Source organism: Syngnathus acus, chromosome 14 (assembly GCF_901709675.1).
Source record: "Syngnathus acus chromosome 14, fSynAcu1.2, whole genome shotgun sequence".
NCBI lineage: Eukaryota > Metazoa > Chordata > Actinopteri > Syngnathiformes > Syngnathidae > Syngnathus > Syngnathus acus.
The window spans coordinates 2,145,180-2,169,189 of NC_051099.1; the positions used below are offsets into that span (position 1 = coordinate 2,145,180).

At 40.7% G+C, this 24,010-nt stretch overlaps 1 protein-coding gene across 2 annotated transcripts; it reads right to left on the reverse strand.

Moving 5' to 3' along the window:
- gabrb4 (gamma-aminobutyric acid type A receptor subunit beta4) lies at positions 1 to 24,010 on the reverse strand. Of its 2 annotated transcripts, XM_037269138.1 has the most exons (10): positions 22,998 to 24,010; positions 20,829 to 20,920; positions 11,620 to 11,687; positions 11,097 to 11,317; positions 8,449 to 8,531; positions 6,272 to 6,409; positions 5,285 to 5,437; positions 4,942 to 5,198; positions 4,357 to 4,446; positions 1 to 3,906 (listed from the first exon to the last, which is right to left on the reverse strand). In XM_037269138.1, the coding sequence occupies exons 1-10, from the start codon at positions 23,075 to 23,077 to the stop codon at positions 3,553 to 3,555; spliced, it is 1,536 nt and encodes a 511-aa protein (XP_037125033.1). In that variant the 5' UTR covers positions 23,078 to 24,010; the 3' UTR covers positions 1 to 3,552. The 2 variants fall into 2 exon arrangements, with proteins under 2 accessions (XP_037125033.1, XP_037125034.1); XM_037269139.1 differs by lacking the exon at positions 4,357 to 4,446.

Genomic DNA, 24,010 nt, shown 5'->3' on the forward strand with positions numbered 1-24,010 from the left:
TTGGTAATGTGTTCAAAAGATTAAAGTCACTCTAAAAGGCTTTATTTACTTTTGGAATTGAAATTTGTTCAGGCCAAATAAAGTCCCTAATGTCAGGCGAATAAACACATATTACAAAAAGAAAGTCCTACATTTACGAGAATAAGGTTGGAATATTACGACGTCCGCATTTGCATTCATTACGGTAATTTGAGTGGAATATCATGATTAATATCAACTGCATGTTCCTGAGAAAGAACAACACTGTCTATTTTGTTGCTGCGTGTTTTTAACAAGTGCAGTTCCTGTGCAGGATGATATAACTTGATTTCAAAATCATCCGAATTTGATACTGTGACTTTATCTTTTTGGTCTCGTCTGTCTCGTCCGTCAATCCACATTTACAGGAATGAAATACCCCTTACTAGCCTGGACATACTGTCGCTGAACATATTTACTTCTGCACATGTTAAGATCTATTGTTGGCAAAGGAGCAGCTGCACGACGACTTGGCTACGTACCTTGCTTAAGGGCACATGTGAAGCTTTTTTTTTCTTTTCTCGAGGAACAGGAAAAAACATCCAACTCGCCTTCTTAAGGCATATCCTGCTCCTCAAAGCCTTTATGAGCCAGATTGGCCATAACGCCCTTTTCCCCATATATATCTATATATATGTGTTTAAAGAAGGAGAGATGAATCAGTGATTGTTTTGATGGTTGAGGTAAACACTGCAAGTAGGTTCGGATGCGTTGACTTGGGCAACGAAAAAATGTCATTCAAGTCGACGCCATCCTATTTGCTGACAAAGAGCAAAAGCTTTAAGCCAACTTTAGCTTTGCACTCGGGCTGGGTTTTGTGAACAGTCTCCACAAACTCATCACTGTGAGAGGACTTGTTGAATACTCCATTATTTTGTCAACACGCATCTTTTTTTTTTTTTCTTTCTTGATTTTGTTTGCCGAAGTATGCCAATGCCAGAGAAGCTGTCCATGCCATTAGCAGTGAGGCCAGTTGGTATTTACGAACTGCCGTGTTTTTGTTCATGCATTAAGAAGTATTAAGTGAAAGATATCATATTTACAGTACAATTCACATGTAATTACACATATACACTAGAGGCAATAAAAATTCACATTGAACTCAGATCAACACTTTCCCTCCCCTTCCACATCTTGAACATGTGTTAAATGAACATAAGCGCCATCTTGTAGAAACATTTGTAGGCTACGAAGAGTAAAATCTTAAAATATAAGGTCCTCACAGCTGTTGGGATGAATGTGCGAATTCCATACCCAGAAAGCTGTGTCAGGTAAATATAATGTGATGCATGCAAGGGCTGCTTTTGTTAATGTAAAGGAGAAACACATTTTTTTTCAGCAAACATCCATCACATTGTCTTTTCAGAGAAATGGAAGAAAAAAAAATGGTAAGATATGTACCTTCAAAATCCTTACCAACTTATTCAATACTGATCAAAGACATAGACAGTGGAAATAATAAACATAATAAGAGTGATTATGCATATCTGCAACATTTGTACATCTGTAATCACTAACTTACATCTGAAATATGTAAAAAATTAAAAATATGCAGAATTGACTCATGTCGTAGAGTGGGAGTTATTTTGTGGGAGATTTAATCTCGAACTAAAAGTTATGTAAGGTATGCATACAATTCTGTACTTAAATAGGAGTGTTAGACCATCCAGTTGCATTTGAAATCATTTCCATTTATATTTGCTGTGATCATTTTGGTTCTTGAACAGAAGAAAGGGGATGTGACATGGGCGGAGCTAGATTTTTTTGCTGAGGGGGGGCCCAGGGGTGGCCAAGAATATCTCAGGGGGTCTGCATAATATATATATTTTTAACAAATCTAAAAAAATCTTTACAAAATGCTGATAAACATTTGTCATGTACCCTTCGAAGGACAGAGGGAAATGTGGGGGGGAAAAAAAAAAGAATCCTGGAAAAATCGTTACGTACCCAAAAGGCAATTATCTGGCCTGGCACCTGAGAGGTCCAAGTATATTTTTTGGGATGGGGGTAGACAATTAAACATAGTTCTACTGCATATGATGCTCCTACAAACGCAATTGAATATGATTATCTTCCGTCAAGATGAAAAAATGTCTGCTACACGGCCTTCTTGATGTTTCACCCTTTAAATCAAGTGTCCTTCTTACGGGGGGGGGGACAGAACAAACTAGACAAGAATGAATTTTCCAGTCTGAATCAAACTCAGAGGCTACATTTTGCACGACAGAGTAGAACAAAAGAATAAAGATTTCAATTTGATGCAAACCTCCAACTCAGTATTCTACTTATGGGTGTGTATGTTTGATTTGAAATGTTGAATCCATCCCATCTGTGTTTCCTTAGTCCAATACTGAAGAGAAGCTCAATATACAAAGAAACCATAAAAACTACAGAACAAAACTGTGACCTGATATGTTGACTCTGTTGAATATACCTTTTTTTTTTTTTTTTTTTTTTACCGTGGATTGGTTCCAACAAATCACAAAAAAGCGACACATCACTCCTCCCAATTTCACACAGCAGGAATGACGCCCATGAACGCTGCATCTAAAGAGCATGTAAATCAGTCAACAAGAGGAAATAAACAGTACAAATATACTTAATGTTTTGTTTTTTTTACCCCCTAAACAATCCAAATGAGTAATGCGAAACGTTATCTGGTAATGCCCTAGCTTCAGAACATTTTCCAACACTTTGAAATCACAGTATTTTTCAAGACAAAATTATATCTACAATAATCAGCACTTGTTTCAAACCATAAAGAAAAGTAGACCCCCGCCGCCCTCCCATCACCTGAAAATAGATTTTGAACTTTATGTTGCACAAACGTGGTGGTCAAACATCACGTGACTGATGTCTGATCAAGAGAACACTACCATTTCAAATGAATTATATATATAAAAAAATAAATGAAAGAACAACACATTCCAAACAAGGTTGCTGTACATGGTGGAACCGGAGATTTTCGTGCACTTTGTATTCATGGGCTACATGGGGGGCGGGGACGGACGGGGGAGGTGTTCAAGGACCTTGCTCAGCTGATGCCTGACCAGACAAGCCACCACTGATTTCATGAGCTGCAGTAGAGGATTTCTGATTACAACAAGAATCAATAAAAAGTCAATGGGGGCATCTTCACTCCTTCAAGAGCTTTCGCTTCTCTTTTTTTTTTAACTTCTTATTTTTCCCATTTTTAGTAGCAAAAATATCATGCAGTCTGTAGTTCCAAAAATCCCCACGGGGATCTCATATTTGTTTGTTTGTTTCAGGAGGAAAAAGGAACTCAAAGCCTTGAAATTCTTCTCACATTTTTTTCTTTTCGGAAACATTCAAGTCATCCTATTAATACTTTGTACAGCAGAAAAGTCCTTCAGGTTTCAGGTGTGTGTGTGTGTATATATAAATATAATATACTGTATAGAAATATGCATATACATATGTTCAAACTGTATGTGTATACATATTTTGGATCTGTATCAAAGCCAATTTAATGTGCTCTCAAAATATGGCCCATGATTCCTAGTGGGATGCACATCAATTCACATAGTACAACCAATAGATTAGGTTGAAAAATCCAAAAGTGATAGGGAATATGACCCGGGACCACTTGTCAATGGTGCTTACATCTGACAGGTTGGGGATTTTCAACTTGAGCTTGGACGAGCGCCGCCGTAGTCGGCAGTTGGCCCGGCTCCGCATAGCGCTCCGATCCAGCGAGTGGTGGCTGAAGCCATCTCGGGGCGCCATGGGCTTCCTGAATTGGACCCCGGAGCTGTCAAAGGACATGACTGAATTCCGAGAGTCACTAACGCTGCTCCCCACGTCAGAAGGCATCACCTCGTTGTTCATTTCCAGAGTGGTGAGGAGAATGTTGCCGTACGCATCCACCTACCGCAGACACAGAGGCGTCAGTGTTGCCAAAGAGGATGCAAAATAAAATCCCGCAATTATTCAATCCCCAGATAGTCAAAGTCAAGCAGCGGTGATATGGAATGTTATTCTTAGCATGCCCAAAAAGATTTGCTTTTGCTTTAAAATATACACGAGTGAAATGCAAAGCCTGGTTCCAAAACAGTCGGCATATTATGGAGTGGAGGTGATATGTAAATCTAGTTGTAATCATTTGTTTATGTGGTCTTTAGCTAAAACCAAAAATAATAATATAAGAGCAATTTGGAAAAAGCAATTCAAGCCAACCATTTTTGTCTGTGTTGCTTCTATCAAATTTAGAATGAAAACAATTTGTGGCCAGCAACGATTTTGGAAACAGTTTGGCAGTCAAACAACTTGAAGCGTGAAAAATGGCCTACAGCTGATATGATTTCTAAATACATGTACCCCAACTTTTCTTTGTTCCTCGAGATACAGATTTCTTCGCTGTGTAAATGACCTGAAGGTGTTGCTTTGAAACGGCACGGAAATGGAGTCCTTGCAATGCGAAAAGAAAAAATGAAGAGAACATTAAAAGGACGGAAATACTGGCAAATAAGCACATTTTCATTTGATTACAACAATGCATTAAACACACAAAAGCTTGGCATTAGTATCTCACACACAAAAATAGGAGGCGTCATTCAATCTGACCATCCCACCTAAAGTCATCATCATTAAGCTGTATTTTGTCAAGTATGCTAACTTCAAGGTAGCGGGGGGGGGGGGGGGGGGGGGGAATGAATGAAGCCAACAGTGACAAGCACCTAAATAAGAAATGAGAATGTTTCTACCAGTCTCAATGAAAAGGAGGCTATGCTCGATAAAAAGCAATCAGTGCTTGAGGGAAAAGCAATGGATGATGACTGTGGTGGCAAGGAATGTAAATAAAAATATATTCCAAAATGTTTTTTTTTTCTTTTTGCGTCTACTTAAAGTCTGACTGGCATAATGAAGTGGAACGTAACGGAGGCAGCAGATGAAGATGCAAACCTGTTCCCTTAGGCGCTTCTCTTCGTATCGTGTGCGCTCATTGTTGACTTTATTCAGCCTCTCATTGATTTTCTTCTGTTGCGCCGGGCCCCGGCCAAAGAACACATAATTTACAAAGGCATATTCCAGCAGGGCCAGGAACACAAACACAAAACAGCCCATGAGGTAGACGTCGATGGCTTTCACGTAGGGGATCTTTGGGAGAGTCTCCCTAAGGTGGGTGTTAATTGTTGTCATGGTGAGCACCGTTGTCACACCTGAACGCACACAAAAATACACAAACCATCTTACGTTCCATCGCATTGTCGATCTTCAAATTGAAATGCGGAGGGCTAAAACGTACCCAGGGCCACCCGAGCTGCAGAGGCATCATAATTGATCCAGAAAGAGACCCAGGACAGAATGGTGATCAAAATGGAAGGCATGTATGTCTGCAAGATGAAATATCCAATGTTCCTCTTAATCCTGAAACTCAGCGAAAGCCTCGGATAAGAACCTGTAAGCAGAAACAATAAAGTGACAGCTTGGATAAGATCAGGGAAGAGTGAAAAGCAGGGGAAAAAAAGGGGAGTGGTGAGAGGTCCAAAGTCTGCACTTGACAACGTGCAGGGTAGTCATTTCTCCGTTTGTTCAGATGGAGCACTTAATTTCCCCAAAGCGATGGATTCCTTTCCAGGGACAAGTTCGATTCCAATTAAACATGGCAGAAAGTCGCAAACACGGCAGATTTTTCTGCAAGCCCCTATCTCAGCAGGCCGCTCCAGCGTTCCTTTGAGACTTGTCACAGAAAGCTGCTCGCTGTTTCCTTCTCCCTCCCTCTGTCCTCTAAACATTACTGAAAGGCCATTTTAAAAAAGGTGATTGCAATGCACGGCTGCACACTAAAGGACAAAACAGAGTTCGAAAGTGGTATTTTAGTGGATTTTTTTTTTGCTGAGAAATGTCAAATAGTTGCACCGCATTTTTTTGATTACCGTAATTTTCGGACTATAAGTCGCGGTTTTTTTCATAGTTTGGGTGGGGGGGCGACTTATACTCAGGAGCGACTTGTATACATATATATGTTTTTTTTCACTTTTTTGGGCATTTTATGGCTGGTGCGACTTACACTCCGGTGCGACTTATAGTCCGAAAATTACGGTAGTTAGATTTAAACAAGAAAGCACATAAAATGCTGATGTAAAAAGCAAAAAGTAAAAGTAACCAGGCAAAAGCTCTCTGCTTCAGCTATATAAACTTATTTATAGTTTGCCAACTCAAAAAATGACTAATAAATGGTTATGCTGAAAACAATTCTTCGGGAAAGTTTAGAGACAAACTTGGGGCTTACCGGTAGTAAACCTTACTTCCTTGGAAACCAATCGAATGTCCACAATGGAGAACTGAGGTAACTCTAACTTGTCCACACCCGTCACGGCGCTGTCCCCTCCTTGCCAGAAGAACACAATATCATCTGTGGTGTATCCGTCTGTCACCAGGCCCGGGGGGAAAAAAAGCATACGGTCAAGAAATAACCATGAAATGGCACAATGTATCAAGGCAAAGGTGCACCGTGCAGACAACTAGTGGAGGTCCCTCTGACGAACGATGCGCTCAGCTATAAAGTCATTCAGATCCGAGCAGATATGTTGACGTTTGAAAACCATTCCAGTGAGCAACGATATTACATCCCAGAATGACTGTGGAGACATTTGTTATTCCCCACACCAACTCTTAGCAAACATAGTGTCTGATGCAGTTACTCACGCTGGAAGGAGAACAGACATTCCCATTCTGGCTACCACCCACACGTTAACCGCACACTCCACCACACTTTGTTGCTAGTCTCCATCGCTTATGTCCTCATTGATGCTTACAAAGCTCTTTTTGTCAATTGGATGATACGCAAGCGAGCCTCGCGATGGCTTGGCTAGTGGTCTTTTCACGATTCATGACGTTCACTTCGCCAGGTAGCTTTGATCGGGAGGGTATAAATAAAGCTGGCACCAACGACTAATTTTCTAGTCGACTAATCGCCGATTGTAGTGACTACAATTAATCGACTCGTCGGATCATACATCATTTGTAGCAGCAGTTCAAGTCACTGTTCACTATAATAATACCGTAATTTCCGGACTATAAGTCGCGGTTTTTTTTCATAGTTTGGGTGGGGGGGCGACTTATACTCAGGAGCGACTTATATACATATATATGGTTTCTTTTCACTTTTTTGGGCATTTTATGGCTGGTGCGACTTATACTCCGGTGCGACTTATAGTCCGAAAATTACGGTAATAATAATAATAATAATAATAAAAAAAGGTTGAGGTTGGATATTTTGCGCTCATGCAGAGCAACCTGTTTATTTTTTATTTTTTTTAGATAAAGCCTGGCTACATCCCATGCTCATCTTGAGCGACATCCCCTCCTGCCTCCCACCTAGCATGAATATTCATCAGCATGTGTCAGTTGGCTGTCCTGCACATTCTCAGCTGGCAGCACAATCAAATGTGATCACAGTTGGAGATTTATGTCAATGGGACAGTGTGCATTCACTGCAGCACATTTTGCCTTCGACTAGCGACACGTCCAAAGTCGTCACATTAAATTCACCGAGAGGGACCGGGGGAGTCATTAGAACTGAATCAGTCTCTGGATGTGCAGGGTGCCTAATCAATCCAACTGATAAGAGTGCACTGTTCACACCCAATAAACATAAATAAAAAATATTACTGCAATGGTTTAATTACTGTCATAGATCCCGAGGGTAAACAATCAACAACTACAAGCACAAATATAATGCAGCATATTGCGCAAGTCGAGTGATTGATAAATTCATCAATAAAAATGATCACTCAATACAATCTTCATTACACCAGCAGCACCCATACTTTCCTCCTGGAAAGTGATTCATCTAGAATCAAACTAAATATATGAATAGAATTTTCATTAGGAACTGGTTGGGTGTTGTGAATTTGTTTTTTAAATGGTCGATAGGTGTGACATCAGAATGAAACCATTAGCCATTGATCCACAAATGCTAACGACAATCTACGATCAAAATCTTGCCTATATTCTCTTATTTCTATTCAAACAAAATAAAAAAATGGAAGCTATTGGTAGTAAAATGTACTCAGCACTTTTCTTCATGAGTCTGAATTGCGTCTAGATCAAGTTCAAGACGGCACAAAATCAATATTAATCAGCACTTACTGCTTGTACAATATGTACTTGCTTTTGCCACGTTTATTAAAAATAAAAGACATATTGGTATGTGTGGTAAGTGGAAGCACGAGCAGACTAGTGGGCAAACTGCGGTGGCCTCGCATTGATGTATTTATTTTGACAGTTAAGTAAGTGGGTTGTATTTGCTTACTTGGCTTTTTTTACCTGCCAGAGTGCAAACATGTGACAAATACATTGCACATGGGCTTAGTCGATTAGCAACAGCATGCCGTAGATGATCATTTCTCGGGTATATTTTGGAAGGTGTCGGTGCTAGCGACGGATGCTCTGGCATTTACTTACAGCTTTCAATTTCCAAGGTGCAGTTCTGTTCATCAAGAGGGTATCTCCTCAGGTCCATCATGCAAGCAGCAGTGGTGGTTATTCTGTGGCAGAAAAAAAAACACACTTTGAAAAGGTTTCTCCAAAAAGTCAAGTCATGGAAGAGGAAATGGAGCAAGTATAAAAAGTCTACACACCCTTTCTTCAAATGCCAGTTTTTTGTGATGGATAATCATGATGACACATGTAAAATCTATTTTTTTAATGCAACATATTTAGGTAAATGCTGAAACAGCACGAATCACATTCTTTCTCATTTGAGAGCGACGCAGTTTCGAAAGGGGCAAAAATCGAGACCCGAGCACGCAAGCTGATCATATCGGGAAGCAGGAGAAGAAGCCTAGTAAACAAAATATGTATGTGTGACCGGACCGGCCGGGGTGCGATATCTATCTATTATTCACAATGACACTGAGCTGCATTGTGCTGCACAAGCATTCTGCTGCTCAGACTGCATTTGTTAGCACTCTGCTGTGCTACACCTCCCCGCTGCCTTCACAGCACTCCTCCGCTGACTGCATACAGCGGGGCGACACACTGCTGATACACTAGAAGAGGAAATAACATCACACCTAATTACATTCATCGGAGAGGTCACTTGGCAATTAGACTTCCCTGGTAAAAAGTTGCAAATAAGCAACATGGTCATTAATAACATTGCTTCGACTTCCATTGAGGGGAAATACTGTATGCAGTATGAAACCTAAAATAAGATCAGGACTTAGTCAATTGTTGCCTTTCAGAGGTAATCAAAAAGACTTCCTGTCAACACAAGCTCCCGGTAGCAACTTGGACTAAGAATTTTTCACCCCCTTGGCACTTTGCACAAAAAGCCCACAATGAGTAAAACTGTGTTTATATGTGACCGCTAACAAGTCAGGGGGGAGAGCCAACGTTGAGTAGGTGCCTCTCAGAGAAGGTCTGGGATTTGGAGAAGTGAGTATATATGGGGCAACAACGTTCGGTCCCATTATAATCGGAGCCTGACATGAATTCTAGAACTCACGAGGATGACGTGCAATGAACGTTTGGAGTCAAAACATCAATGGTAAAGACAAAAGTGTATTTGTGTTCATCAAGCATGCATTTATTGTAACCCGTCTCTTGTCTGGAGGTGGACTCCAAGACAAGGAAGAGTGTGTCAGATGCATGAGCAATACTTCTGACACCTACACAGTCTGCTTGTGCAGCTTGCATGGAGAGAAAATAGCGGAAAACAATTCAGTGGGAAAAAAAATTCTGTCTGCCATCATGGGCAAGACTATAGTTTGCATTGATTCTAAATCTGGCGGTAAAAAAAATGGTCCTGAGGACAGAGCCAAGGTCAATCTGTTAGTAAGCGTTATTAATAACAAACAAGCACCTCTGCAGATGTTCGGAGGAAGAGCTAATGCCAGAATCCGTATCAATAAGATTCTCGTTCCTTACAGCACACAATCAGCGGATGTGCAAGTGCAGGTGTAATCCCATTTTCTTCTGGCTCACATCCAATCTTCTCAGCTCATGATAGTACTTTTATGGCTCCAATGGAACCTTGCGTACCCCGAGTGGTGCAGCTGGGAATGTTAATTCAGATTAGGAAGCCGTGCTTTTGGCGGCATTTTCTTCCATTTGATTTTAGGCCAAGAATAAAAACAAGAATTGCATTAGCATTAGCATTAGCAAGTCATATACGGAATAGTACTTAAATAGTAAATTGTGATATGCAAAGTAGCATGTCTCGATTATGCTGTAATGAACAAGCTAGCCTTTAGCTGTAAAATTGATGACCTCTTTGGGCACAATTATATTCATAGCATATTCACAGATAGCGTGGAATAAACCATATTCGCTAACACAGTGAAAATCAGATCGGACTATTCCAGTCCCTTCAAATAAACAGACAATATTGGAAATGCTACTATTTTTAACTCAGTCTTTGGCGTCTTACAAATAAAAATAACGGGCAAAGCAATTGGAGTCAAGGATTGCAATCCCGCCAAGCAAAACTTCTGTCGGAAAATGTCCAAAATTAGAAAACAACATAGATTTTACGATTGAAACATATAATTGCATACAATAACGGCATCCTCACTGCCAAGTGAATTGAGTGCAAGCAAACCTTGAATATTCAACTTTAGGTTCTCTACAGCACTTAGACGGACGCCATTTCTATTTTGCTGCTACCTTTATAGATAGCCTTGTAAAAAGTCATAAAAGGAGATTTAAAAAGAAAACTTTTTTTCCTATTCCATCTCCTTCTTTGTCAGAATAAATTCAGTAATTCAAAAAGTCTGAACACTGGTCGTCACATGAATTATTCATCCCTTTGTGTGATCTAAACCTTGTCACTTTATTCATAGAACAAAACATATTTCCAGCTTCATCCACTCCTCTACAGCATTTTATTTTCGAGACTTCTGAAGAAAAGCACCTGAATTAATTCTGATTTTAAGAAACCTCAAGACACTGGGTTAGTTTTTGCATCCCCAAAAGGATCTTAGAAATGTCCTTCTGTGTATCTTTACTGTCTACTCAACTAGATGATTGCCATTAGACTCTTAGCATGATCAATTTTGATCCAGTTCTCGGAACTGTACTTTATCTTGATCGCAGTGTTTTTTTTTTACCTCAGCCCGTACAAGACGGTCCCGTCAGGGTGAAGTCGGATCATACGGTTTTTAACCGTCACTCCGTGAAGAAAGGACTTCTTGTCGTTCAGGAAGTAAGTGTCTGGGAGCCAAAGCTGATCTGCCACACGGTTATCCAAAGTCAAGTTGAGGTTCAATTCCCCATAGGCCAAACGTTTATCTCGCCAACTTTGCTGGAAATACATTGTGATGGTATAGTCCTGGAAAGTGGGGGAAAAAAAGTGGCATTTGGAAATCATTCCAGAATTTTCCTTTGTCTCAATACAGGATGTGGTGTTGTAACCCTCTGTGAGAAATTAAAGCAATATGTTACAATAACAAACACTAATTCCAAATAATACGCCATGTATTGTGCATTAGTGTGTTTCAAAATTCATATCATCATTCATAATTGAATAAAACGTATAACCCGATATAACACTAATGCAACTTTAATACATTTTGAATGTTTCATTAAAACTGAAGATGACATCGTGTATATTGTGATCGCACATTGTCTCACCATGTTTACTTCTGAGATGGAATCGATGCTTGCTATGTTGATGCTCATCCCGACTATGACTGGAGCACCTGAAGAAAGAAAGGCAATACAAATATTAAATGAAATGAAATGAAATCTGTATGAACTTGTGCTGCAAAAATTGTATCGTAAAACAAACAAAGCTACTGTTTGTTCATGATACAACGTAAAAACGCATTCATCCATGCTAATGCTTATCCTAGAAATTCATGTAAAGTAGCGGCAAGAACAAACTATGCCTCATTTACTTGATTGCAGTGCATCTTGTAAACAGCAAGTTGCTTACGTGTACTTGAGACCTCTTAAATATTCAGACAACTTGGTTTACAAGGGGAATCCATTTGCACTGAGCATGTCGCAAACTTGCTGACAATCAACGGTAGCTGACTTCAAGAAAAAGATGCTTATCGTTGCCATCCATATATAATATCATAATTTATATATACAATGATAATGATCAAATTATTCATGGATAAAAAATATTTTTGATATTCCAGTCAGTGCCATGACTGTTTGCCCTCTTCTCCAATTCCAGTTTATAAAACAGGCTTCAATTGAAGTCACAGAATATAAATAACTTGGTCCCAAATTATATCAATAGGACCCATTATCCATCCATCCATCCATCCATTTTCTGAACCGCTTAGTCCCCACGGGGGTCGCGGGAGTGCTGGAGCCTATCCCAGCTGTCATCGGGCAGTAGGCGGGGGACACCCTGAACTGGTTGCCAGCCAATCGCAGGGCACACAGAGACAAACAACCATTTGCACTCGCACTCACACCTAGGGACAATTTGGAGTCTTCAATCGGCCTACCAAGCATGTTTTTGCGATGTGGGAGGAAACCGGAGTGCCCGGAGAAAACCCACGCGGGCCCGGGGAGAACATGCAAACTCCACACAGGGAGGGCCGGAGGTGGAATCGAACCCGCACCCTCCTAACTGTGCGGCGGACGTGCTACCCAGTGCGCCACCGAGCCGCTAGGACCCATTATTTTATTTTTAATTAGCGACAATGGAAAAACCCTAGCTGTGATATTCATGCAAGACATGTCATCTCATATCCAGTGGCCCTTGTCTTCCCATTCCCAAATGCCCCAAAGCTGACCCTCTTTGCAAAACAGAAACAAAATGGGTGGGGGGGTTGAGCCATTTTCCATTGCGCTTTGAGAAGGCAACCAGTAACAGCTTTCCCGAGAGATGTCAAAGTACATTTATTTGCTACATGAAGAGGAAGTGAGAAAGCAACGTCTCGCTCTCTGCATATTTGGATGCCGCTCTCGCTTTGTTAGAACAGCGTTTCAAAAAAAAAAAATCTGCTATAGCTTCACTTGTGGCTTGCATGTCTTATTTTGAGCCACAGTGAAGATAATGCACTACTTTAGTATTACAATGTTTTTTGCAGGCTTGATCAAACAGGCTCAATTGTACAATTATTTATATTCAATCACTTTGATTGTGGCGCAATGATGCTCGCTTCATTTGTTACCTTGACATTGTAATCACAACAACAAGTGATCAATTAAAAGCTGAATTTCTCTCATTGACCATGTCCTCTGATTCCACTGTTGCATTTGGACAATTCCAAAATGCTCTGTCGGTGCTTGCACAATTCTAAATAAACCTGGAGTGTATGCGACAGACATAAAAAGTGCCCACGCATTGCAACGTCAGCCCAATTGTGAAAAGTGCTGTCACCGGTTGTCGATAGTTGCTAATGTGGTTCCCGTTAGTCTGTCAAATAGTGAGTGTTGCTCGTTTGTCCTGCACACAGCTAAACGGCGGGCGAGGTGCTTTCATTATGGACTGCCACACAATTCATGAATAAATATCACAAATAAAATACAATAAATAGAAAGAATGTTTGTGATTGTTGATTAAACTTCATAAAAGAGCGCAAAGTATAAACCAGCACAATTTTAGATGTCCATTGCTGAATACAAAGAATTATTATTATTAGTTAGTGAGATCTAAGAATGTTTGTTCAGGTTAACAATGTTTAGTCAAGCTTGGCGTAACACAATAAGTCTACCATTTGGATAATTACAGGCTTTCTCAGTTGTCAAGGTAGTTGAGTGCTAGTCTGCCAAGGGAGTGTTTGAATGAGAGAGGAGCACAGGTTGGAGTGAATCCTTCATCGCACTTCTAACGTCATGAAAAAGAAAGCGTTTGAGGAGGGGAAAAAAAAAAAAGGATAGCTGGCGAGCCAAGAGTATGGAGAGTGAAAGCACCCCGCTGTTTTCATTTATTCGGTTTTTGATTAGACATTTTGGACAATCTAAGAGTATCGTGTTCAAAAATTGTTTAGTTGTGCCAATTGGAGTTGTAATGAGGATTGCAAGTGTCTGAGAAAAACAGCGCTGCAAATCATGTTCATCCTAAAAAAAATAATTAAAAAAATGCTTTATTGTCAGAGTATGTTAGAATACTGCAAATGTTGCTATTGTTCACTTGAATTATTTGATGGAAAATAAAGTCATTCAATCAAATGCAAATAGTGTCCAAAGACACTTCATTTCACCACACGCAGCAACAAAAAGGTAAATACGATCATCAGTGCTCATCCTCGAGGTCACGACGCTCACATTTTATGCGAATGCATGCTCACAAGTAGGATTTATTTCAATTTCAAATGGAGTATCGCGTCATTCGACATATTTTGCCTCTCGAAAAGTCGACCGAAAACACATTTGCTGGACAGCAAAGAAAACACTCTGCCTGCCTCTTGTAAAAAAGAAAAAAAACTCAGAAAATAAACCTATTGCCTAGCAACAGAGGGCTCCATAGCAACGGCGCAGCATTTTCCCTACAGTGTTGCAAGATCAGCATGATTTATCCAGTCGAGTGTGTATTTGCTTTTGTTTTCAATGGCGGGCGGGCGAGCGAGCGCACTCATGAAACCCTTTTCCTCCAGAATGGAAGGACGAAAACAAGATGTTGCGCCAAATTCTTTCCCCCACGTTTAATACAGTGTTTCACATCAATTATTTCTGCCTCAGCAGAGTGAAGCGAGACAAAAACGGCAACGCTGTGATTCAGCAAAGACCACAAGCTTGAAATCAACTCCCACAATTTGGGCTATTGTGTATCCATCCTTACACAAATAAATCCTTTGATTGATTATGAAATGATCCATCCGTCCATTTTCCTCTTTTCGACTAACTCAGCTGCCAGCTCACCCTCAAGAACATTTTGTCATTTGGATTCAACGTTGAAGCCAAATATGCAACGGATAAAAAGTTCTTCTAAGCGCCACACATCCCAAAAGAAAATCGGTATTTTCTCTCTCTGTATTAACACGACTCAACTCTTAAAAGTGAACATTCCATTTTTTATGCATATGGAACTGTTCTGCCTGCCAGTATAAAGTGTAAATTACTAAAAGACCCTGTTTAACATCACGATGTGGTGATCAAATATTCAAACGAGACCCTTGCTGCTTTTAACTTGATTAATATATATAACCTGATGTTGGCTCAGCGTCGGCAGTATAAAAAAAAAAGAAATCACAGCATTGCATCACTGTCACAAGCGGTCACAATGTTTTCACCGCTACTTATAAATATTTACAGCGGACCTTGTTTTTCAAGCGGGGCCTAATTCAAGACAGCATATTACATGACTCCAACATGTTTGGAATAATCAATACTGTTCAGTCCAGATGGAGTCCAAACTTTTCCGGTACTGCAGTTGCAGTGCTGTGCTACGCAGTAATGAAGATGCTGCTGCATACTGCTGCAGCCACTATATGGAATGCTGGTGAATAAAAGGCAAATCATGAAAGCAGCTATGACACAGCGAACAGAAAAAGGCAGAACAGAAGGCAAAAAGAAAATGATGAGGTAAAGCAAGAGAGCAGAGGCACTACATCACCACCAGTCAAGACAGAGGATAAGTAAAGGTGGCCTCATCTTATCGTCTTTTCCTGTCACAAAGCTCAGCGTTGATGAATGAAACCTACTTCAGAGTTTGTAGGAAAGAGCCACATAATATGAACATTCTTTTGCTTTTTTGCATACACTCATTTTGTCATTGAATTATGAAACACTGCAACGAATCATAAATCACCGTCCCCGCTAGAAGCTTTAATAAAGCACCTCAACTGGCTTAACGGGTTTATTAAAAAAGCTGATTTGTTTAGTATGTTAGTATTTAAGCAATGACTAATTTATGTCTGATTGCAGAAAAATGCATTATCAGGTACTCGCTATTTGTAATGTGTACTAGTCCAACCCAGCGGCGCCTGGAAAGCGGACTTTAAACCGATGAGGATGATGATGATGATGTAATGTGTACTTGAAATATACCACACAAAACATTGCTTAAAAAATTGATGATAAAAAAAAAAGCGATTTTTTTTATTTGCCGTCATAATTTGGATATTTATTTGCAAACTCATTGGTTAAAGTGTCATTTATTTGACAGTGTTTTGTGCGACGACAATTTATTCACATGGCTTCATTTATTCGTGGAGCGGGCGCAATGAGTGTTAATCAATGCATGTCCCTTTTATAATCTCGAGAGGGTGGAAAAAAAAGCGGGGGAAGGACAGCCATCGTGGGTTCTTTTAGCTGACGCCATCTTGAGTAACCTTGCATGTAACCTGCAGTAAATCCCATTTATAAGACCTGCCAAAGCGACATGAACGATGTAGTAAAGGCGGCAGCTGTGAATCCGCCGCTATGTTTACGGTTAGCGTAGAAATCATAGACGACATTTTATTCAAATGTTAATGATCACACAATTATGATTATCATCAAGTGTGCACTATTTGTTTTTAGCTATGTCAATCTCATCTTGTTTTGTTTTTCCTGTTTCAGCCATTAAAAGCAAACAACGGACAGCCAAGTCAAGCAGGTTGAGATGAAAGAACTTTCAGATCAGAAAAAAACAGAACATGACAAACACAAGTCTTTGTAAAGCAGAGTCAAAGTGACAAAAAAAAATTGACCAAGAATATCTAAAACAAGCAACATCAATGTTAGAAAATCAACATCAAATATCTTTTCCTTCAAAAACACAAAAATAAAGTGGGATTCAAATTTCTGTCTCTTAAATCCTTCACTTGTGAGTGTGTGAACGCGCAACAAACACACACATACCGTAATTTTCGGACTATAAGTCGCACCGGAGTATAAGTCGCACCAGCCATAAAATGCCCAAAAAAGTGAAAAAAAAACATATATATGTATATAAATCGCTCCTGAGTATAAGTCGCCCCCCCACCCAAACTATGGAAAAAAAACGCGACTTATAGTCCGAAAATTACGGTACACACAATGTCAATGCAAAGTGAATTGCAAAATCGAATGCCTAGTATGCAGATTCCCTCAAAAATATCGGACCCATTTTCTTTCCCCCCAACACATTCTATCAGCATTTTCCAGCTCCATTTCAAAGTTGCTGAAAACAACACTCTGAATGAGAGGATGAAGTATTTCCCTTCTCCTCCACGCTATCTCCGAGCACCCCTCGCCACCTCCACCCAACCCGTCGACATGCACACCTCATTTAATTCAAATGGAAAATCTAAGTGAAGGAAAAAGCGGGCAGCTTGAGCATTTTCCCCTGTGTTTCCTTTGTAATAAATCATCGGGCGTTCTCTTTTCATCAGGATAGATATCACTTGTACATGCCCCAACATCCATTCTGGGATTCTGACAACACGCTCCTTGTTTTGTGCTGATTGGGCATTACTTTGCGACTGACGCTCTGCACTATCAGCTCATATGCAAAGCAGCCACTACCTCCATTTTGACACGTGGCAGCAGACAGCCCGGGAGGTTGCCCTGACTATTGTAAAAGTGTCCGGCGGGCTCGGAAGAACCGGCCGCCATATATCATTTAGTCCAGAATGCAAGTTGCCACTAATGTCCGGCAAGGATCAATCAGAGGTCATCGGAGCAGTACAGTCCAACGTCAGTCCAATTCTACACCCAGACACAAAAAAAGTGAGATGAATATACTGTCTGGCTCTCTCTTTTATGTATATTCAGTCAATGACGTATGTGTCAATTGCACACACCAATCTCATGGCTGAGCTTTGGTTTCATGCTTACATTTAATGCTTTTCCATTCGAAATAAGATCAAGCTGCAGCTGGGACTCATTTGGGTCAATGGGAAATGAAATCAGGAAAAAGCCCGGGTTGGGAGTGGAAGAGACGGACGGTGGCAGGTGACGATACTTTGGTGTCATGGCTGCAGGCGGGAACTCGGATCGGAGGGGGGATAAAAAAGTCTGGCTCTTGCATTCCAGTGGTCCTGGCACCTACTGATGCTTTTTAATATCCGAGATCATTAAAGTGTCACATGTACGCTAATGCTCTTTCAGCCATTAAAGCTTAAGTGCATTGTGATGAATATCTAGTCCAGACATAGAAAAGCTGTCCCGTTTCAACATACAGTATACTGCACACTAAATTTAAGTCTCTTAATGGACATGTGTAAAAGTCACATTATATGCCAAGATGTGATTTGGGTGTTTTAAAAGTGCCATGTCGTGCACGTTCAATTCATGTCTGTTTGCTTGGATTGACAAACAAGGCAAAACAACATATTCTTTTGACTCTAGATTGATTGTGATTATAAATCCAAGGATGGAAATATTCACTTGGAAGGATCCGGCTGCTTCCATAATAGGCAACGTGGCATTCGCGTGTGAATTTCTTGGGCAAGTGTTCCATCTTACGTCAAGTCGATTTTCTTCGACACTATTTACTCAGCGATGATGCAAGCAATTCAAGATGAAGGAGAGAAACTTGTGAAGTGGTTTACAAAGTAGAAACCCTTAAGTAAGTAAAACTCTCGGGGGGACTAGCTCGTTTACCTGCTCATTGATTAGAAGCAGAATTTCTACTGTACATTCTGGACTTGAACTGTGCTAATCATAACATTGAAGAGTTTTTTTTTTGCTGCTATGCGCCACAATGACACAAATGTTTACGTATCGACCGACCTTACGTATCATGTCTAGTCTTATCAGCGACACTTAACTCAGAGGAAAAGAGCCTTAAGTGTCCCTTTACAAGGACAGGTTACTTGCTCCTGCAACCCAGAGAAAGCCCCCAGGGACTCAAACAGTCATCTCGTTCTTGGGTTTTTACTCTCAGCAGAGCAATTCATTACCCTGACGTTGCAATCCCAGCAGCATACTTTTCTCCCTTCTGTGCCGTCTGTCTAAAACTACAGAAGTGATTATTTATTAATACAAGTTGAACTGAAACCTTTTCCAGCTTCGCCACTGCAATGCTGCATTAGTCGACGCTATCATTGCAAAATATGCTAGCATGCACGCTCTTGGCAAAGTGGTGGAGGCCGTTATATTTTTCAGAGGATTGTGCCCATTCAGTAAATCAGCATCCACTTCTGTTTTGCAAATCTTAGGTGTCCAATATTTGGTGATCTCATTAAGCCACAAGAGCTACATGGAAAGCTTACATTATTTAACGTGGAATTTTGCAACAGCAGTCAGCTGGAATCATTGCAGAAAGTTCATTAGCATCCAACACAGCTCATTTTAGGGTGTCCGGTTTGTTTCAAGCCTAAACATGCCGCCATCACACGTAATCAAGGCCTTATTTAAAAATGCATTCCTTCCTTCTTCGAGGACAAACCCCTCCCTGAGTCTTTGCTCAGATTGCCTTCTGGACATGTGTCGACAAGATTTAGTGGGGCTTGCTGATCATGAGCAGCATGATCAGCAGTTGTGTTTGAACGGCAAAAAAAAAAAAAAAGCTCCCCTGCAAATTTAATACCCAGACTGTTGTCCGCTAATATATTTTGCACGGATCTGGTTCGATATCATCGTGTTTTACAGAAGAGCACATTGTCATGTGGAATATCTTTTATGGTTTGTAAATGACGGATGCTGAGATCATAAAATGACAACCTGGGTTGAAATATGTCCATCAGAAGGACGAATCTGACGAGTGTACACAATCCTAATAAAAAATAAAAGATGACCTCATCATAAGGTTGGAATGTAATATCTGCGCCAAAAATGTTTTCTCTCTTATTAGTCATGGAAATTTTCCAAACACTTTGAATGAACACACTGTTTTGTTTAGATTTTTTTTTTTTCCAAGAAATTATTCACAATGCTCCAAATGGAAAGAATGGAGCATGAAGACTGGACTTTGAGACCCCTGCTCTAGAGAGAGATCATATCTCATCACTTCCATGACCGAAATGCCCATCAGTACTTCCTAGCCACTAATGTCTCAGTGATGTTGGGAAGCCAAGCGCAGTTATGTCTGCAAGCATATCACATGACATTTTCCGGAAGCTAGTAACAGTTTGGTTCCATTCTGCGGTCGTTTGCAGACCCTCACTGACGATTCAAAATGATGTTCATAAAGCTTACAAAACATGCTTCCTTGATTAACTGAAGACTTTAAATTGTCCATATGAGCATCAAGAGATAATCAGTCAACATTTAATAATATGGCAGAAAATCATCATTTGTTGAGTATCAGTTGTGACATTTGCGATTTCCTTCACCGTAAATACTTGCTTAATTAATTGGTTTGGAAGCGGTTTAAAAAAAGATGGGCACAGAGATGTGTGATCCAAGCGAACAGAAGGATTCAATAAACTTGTTTAGCAGAGAGACATTCAAATTAAATTAATGCGGCAGAACATGCATGATCGTAAAAATCTGCAAGCGGCTTTATCCTGATATGTTTCCACTTACTGTACGTTCATTTCTGGTTGATGTAAATTTTAAGTGGTGAACCACAGACTATTGCATTCCTTACACTCGTTTAATTAACATCACACTTCATTAACATGTCCTTTTAATGAAAAGTCTGCTTTGCACCACCGTTTGATTTTTGTTTTTTTTTGTTTTGTTAAAGCGGCGTAATGGAATCGGTTGCAATTTGCAATACAGATTTGGGCTAGTTTGTTGGGCTAGACTTGTGTGATCACATTTGGATCAACAATTTACTCCTTCCAAAGATGATGATCTAATGCATTGTCCACGTTTCCAGGGCAGCCATCTTGGATATGTGAACAGATGCATAGTAATGACATGGCCGCAATCATTTCAAAGTACTGTTTCGCCACAGGCAATCTCTCGGACGGATTCTCAGAGGGGTGACTCACGGATTACACCGCACGGAAACTTTGTCTCGGAAATCCACTTGATGGAAAAGAGCTGGAGCCCCCAATACGGACGGTCCGAAGACTTACCTCCAAAATCAGGCCTTAAACGGATGTCGTATCCCTTCAGCAACTTGTCCACGGTAGTCTTGGCCAAAGACATTCCGGTGCTTCCAGTGGAGCTAGAGGCAGAAATCAAAAATTAAAAAAATTACAGAGGGCTTGAACCTGACTCTTTGTGATGTGGGCTTTTTTTTTTTAGCAACTTTACACCTAGAAAAAGACTCTGACTACATTTTAAATGCCAAATCAGTCTGTCTGATCTGTGAAGCAAAGTAAATATGTCGGGACTCGTCTTTTTATCAGAAGAGAGATGCTTCGGATCTCAGGAGACTGAAGATGACGTCACGTCCACTTTATGTTTCAAGTGGGATTAAATTCAAGTCAGATGTAAAGTCAATACTGTGACTCAAAACAACTTTGCAGATTCAGACCATTGTCAATCTCCCAGCAATCTCTGTTGGGTTTGTGATGACGTATAGGTTGGAGATTCGCAACTTGAGGTCACATTGCAAAAAATCGGATCTAGAAACACTTATGAAAGCAACTCGAAAATTGGAATTGAGCCGTTCCAATTGCCAGAAAGAAAAAAAAAAATCAAATACAGGTCGCATATGAGCAAAGAAATCCAATCCGGGTCACATTTGCTTACAGTGGCCAAAGTAAGAAAAACAGGATTTAAAAAATAAAATCAAGTTCATCAGGTTGTAGTCATAATTAACATGGAGATAATATTTGAACTCAATCCAACAAGAAATGTGTAATTGACATTCCTCCTATTTTTGAGCCGAAACCAAAACAATAGAAATCATGATGTGAAGAAATGCACAGCAACAAACAAAGCATCAATGAAAACAGGGAGTTCTGTATCTTCCTAACAGATTGGTTTGGGCTGAATCTGCACTCTACCATATCATAACACGCACAGGCCACCATTATGTATATTCATGTCATCAGTTCAAGCGATGAATATGCAGCCGTCTAGGATTTCATGGAAGCAGGTCATCCAAAATAGTAAACGTTCCAGTCATGAGGGTGCATTTGCATAATCTCATACAGGGTTACAAAAAAAAAGAAAATGCTGTCTGTGGAGACACAGGTTAGGTTAACCCGAGAGACAGAATATCCCTGGGAGCATCATTTAGTCAGCACTGGTCTGACTGACATCTTTAACATTGGTGCCATGACCTGCAGCACTTCAACCAAGACCGGCGCTCCAGCTCATGTGGAGGGTGTGGAATGGGATTTAGTTACAAGGGGGTGGATAGATGGATGGATGGATGGATGGATGGATGCATGGATGGGTTGGGGGGTAAAAACACCTCCGCTAGTAGGAAGACTATGAGTGAGGGGATTCGCGGCTCAATTAGCTCGTGCAGATGGATGCTCAAACAGAACCTGTGGGTTGGACACCCGAGGGGATGGGAGCTGAATGACACCTGACAGAATTGCCCACCTGGCTATTTTTATTTCCCAATTGCGGGATGTATTGGAAGAGAAATGTTAGAAGGTGCAGCTGAGCCTTGAGAGATGCTTCTTGAGGCTGCAGACATGGAAAAGGAGCAGGCCACAGGGGATGGATGCACACTACATCACTGGCTTTGCCGACAAAATTAATTGTCGAGGGGATTCTGCATGCTGTGATTATGCTCTTCCGGGCTTTGTGTAATTCAATGAAAACACTTGAAGGTGAAGAGAGAGGATATTTAATTGAAATCCAGCATAGTGCCGTCTGGCTGATGGCGAGGATGACCGGTGAGGGTTATTCATCTATTTGGGCTTGATCGAGCCAGCATTTATATGGAAACCAAGATGCAACGATGCTTACTGGTGGCTGCAAAGTCAAATATTGATTTTTTTTTAAAAAAAAATTATTCACGTCAATCAAATCATCAGACTCATCCAATCAACTAATCAGCGCCTCCTGCTGAGGTCTCCCTCTTTAAGTGGCAACCTTGCACTCTAATACACATAATTATGAATATTGCATTTTGGTATCGAGGAGGTGCACACATGGCGCGCGCCACAGCGGCGTCTAATAGAGCGTGTTGGAAGCAATGGCTCTAATAAGAAGGCCCGCGCACCCCTTTAATGCGATTTGTCACATCTCAGCCTCTTATTGACCGATAATCACATCAATTGGTGTGAGCGTTTTTTTTTTTTTTTTCTTTTTAATCAACCCGGGCGACGTTTTCTTACCTTTGAATAAAGCATGCGAAGGACAAAGCCGCCAGAGCAGAGAAAATTCCACATAATTTATCTTCTTGACCACCCAACATCTCCACAAATCCTTATTTCTAGTCTCTATAATCCAACCAGTCCCGTGGTCCCTCCGGCAAATGCACAAACTAAAAACGGGCAATGGGAATAGAATGTCGAATAAACTAGCCTACATCTACGCATACGACGTCTTCAAGCAGGCTTCTCGGTGTCAAAAAAAATCTTAATAATTGGCCCCCGCTATGGAAATCCGTGCAGGTCACAGAGCCCCTCGACCAACACCAACAGATCGGACATCTTGCTGGAAAAACAAGCGCACGCACTAAATCTAAAAGTGTCAAAAGGCGATGGCAAGAATGTCGAGAAACAGACAGAAAGTAGTCTCAAATCGGTGGATGAAATTTCCCGGTCCAAGTGTGCACAAGAGGCATGGTTGCAGCTGCAGCGGCGGTGCTACGGGAACCAGCGACGTGCTGTCGTTAAACCTTGATTTCTTTGAGCTGGGAGCGGTGGACTCAAAAAAAGACAAATGAAATCTTCATTCCCTGCTTTCCCCTCTTGTCGCTGCTGCAGATGATGATGGAGATCAGCGCAAAGTCACTGAGGGGAAAATGCACATTGGGGAGGAAAAAGGGAAAAAAAAGAAAGAAAAAGGCAAGTGGGTAATATCTGATGCAGACGTCACGACAGCCTATATCACTGCTCTCATGGAAAGAAATTCCCCTAATATGACAACGCATGTATTAGAGATTCCCTTCAGAGATGCGAAGCCATTAGAAGAAGCAAAAAAGAAAAAAAGTCCACTTGTCTCCCGTGCACGTCCAGCCTTAAATGGCGTTTGGACACCTTAACGAGGTTCACCGCTCGTCTCCTCCTTGAAACACTGCACAAGTGACAGCGATCCAGAGACATATGGCGCAATATTTTTTTTTCTTCACCTCTCATCTATTTTAAAAGTTCTCAGGTCTGAAGTGAAAATATCCTGGCTCGAG

What these genes read in the sequence shown, in the direction of transcription:
- gabrb4 (XM_037269138.1), bottom strand. Translation starts at nt 23,077, where the DNA reads ATGTTGGGTGGTCAAGAAGATAAATTATGTGGAATTTTCTCTGCTCTG. An exon ending in CACCTTGGAAATTGAAAGCT is followed by an intron (nt 6,410 to 8,448) that starts GTAAGTAAATGC and finishes GCCTGGTGACAG; the next exon opens with ACGGATACACCACAGATGAT. An exon ending in AGGAACAAAGAAAAGTTGGG is followed by an intron (nt 3,907 to 4,356) that starts GTACATGTATTT and finishes TGTCTGCGGTAG; the next exon opens with GTGGATGCGTACGGCAACAT.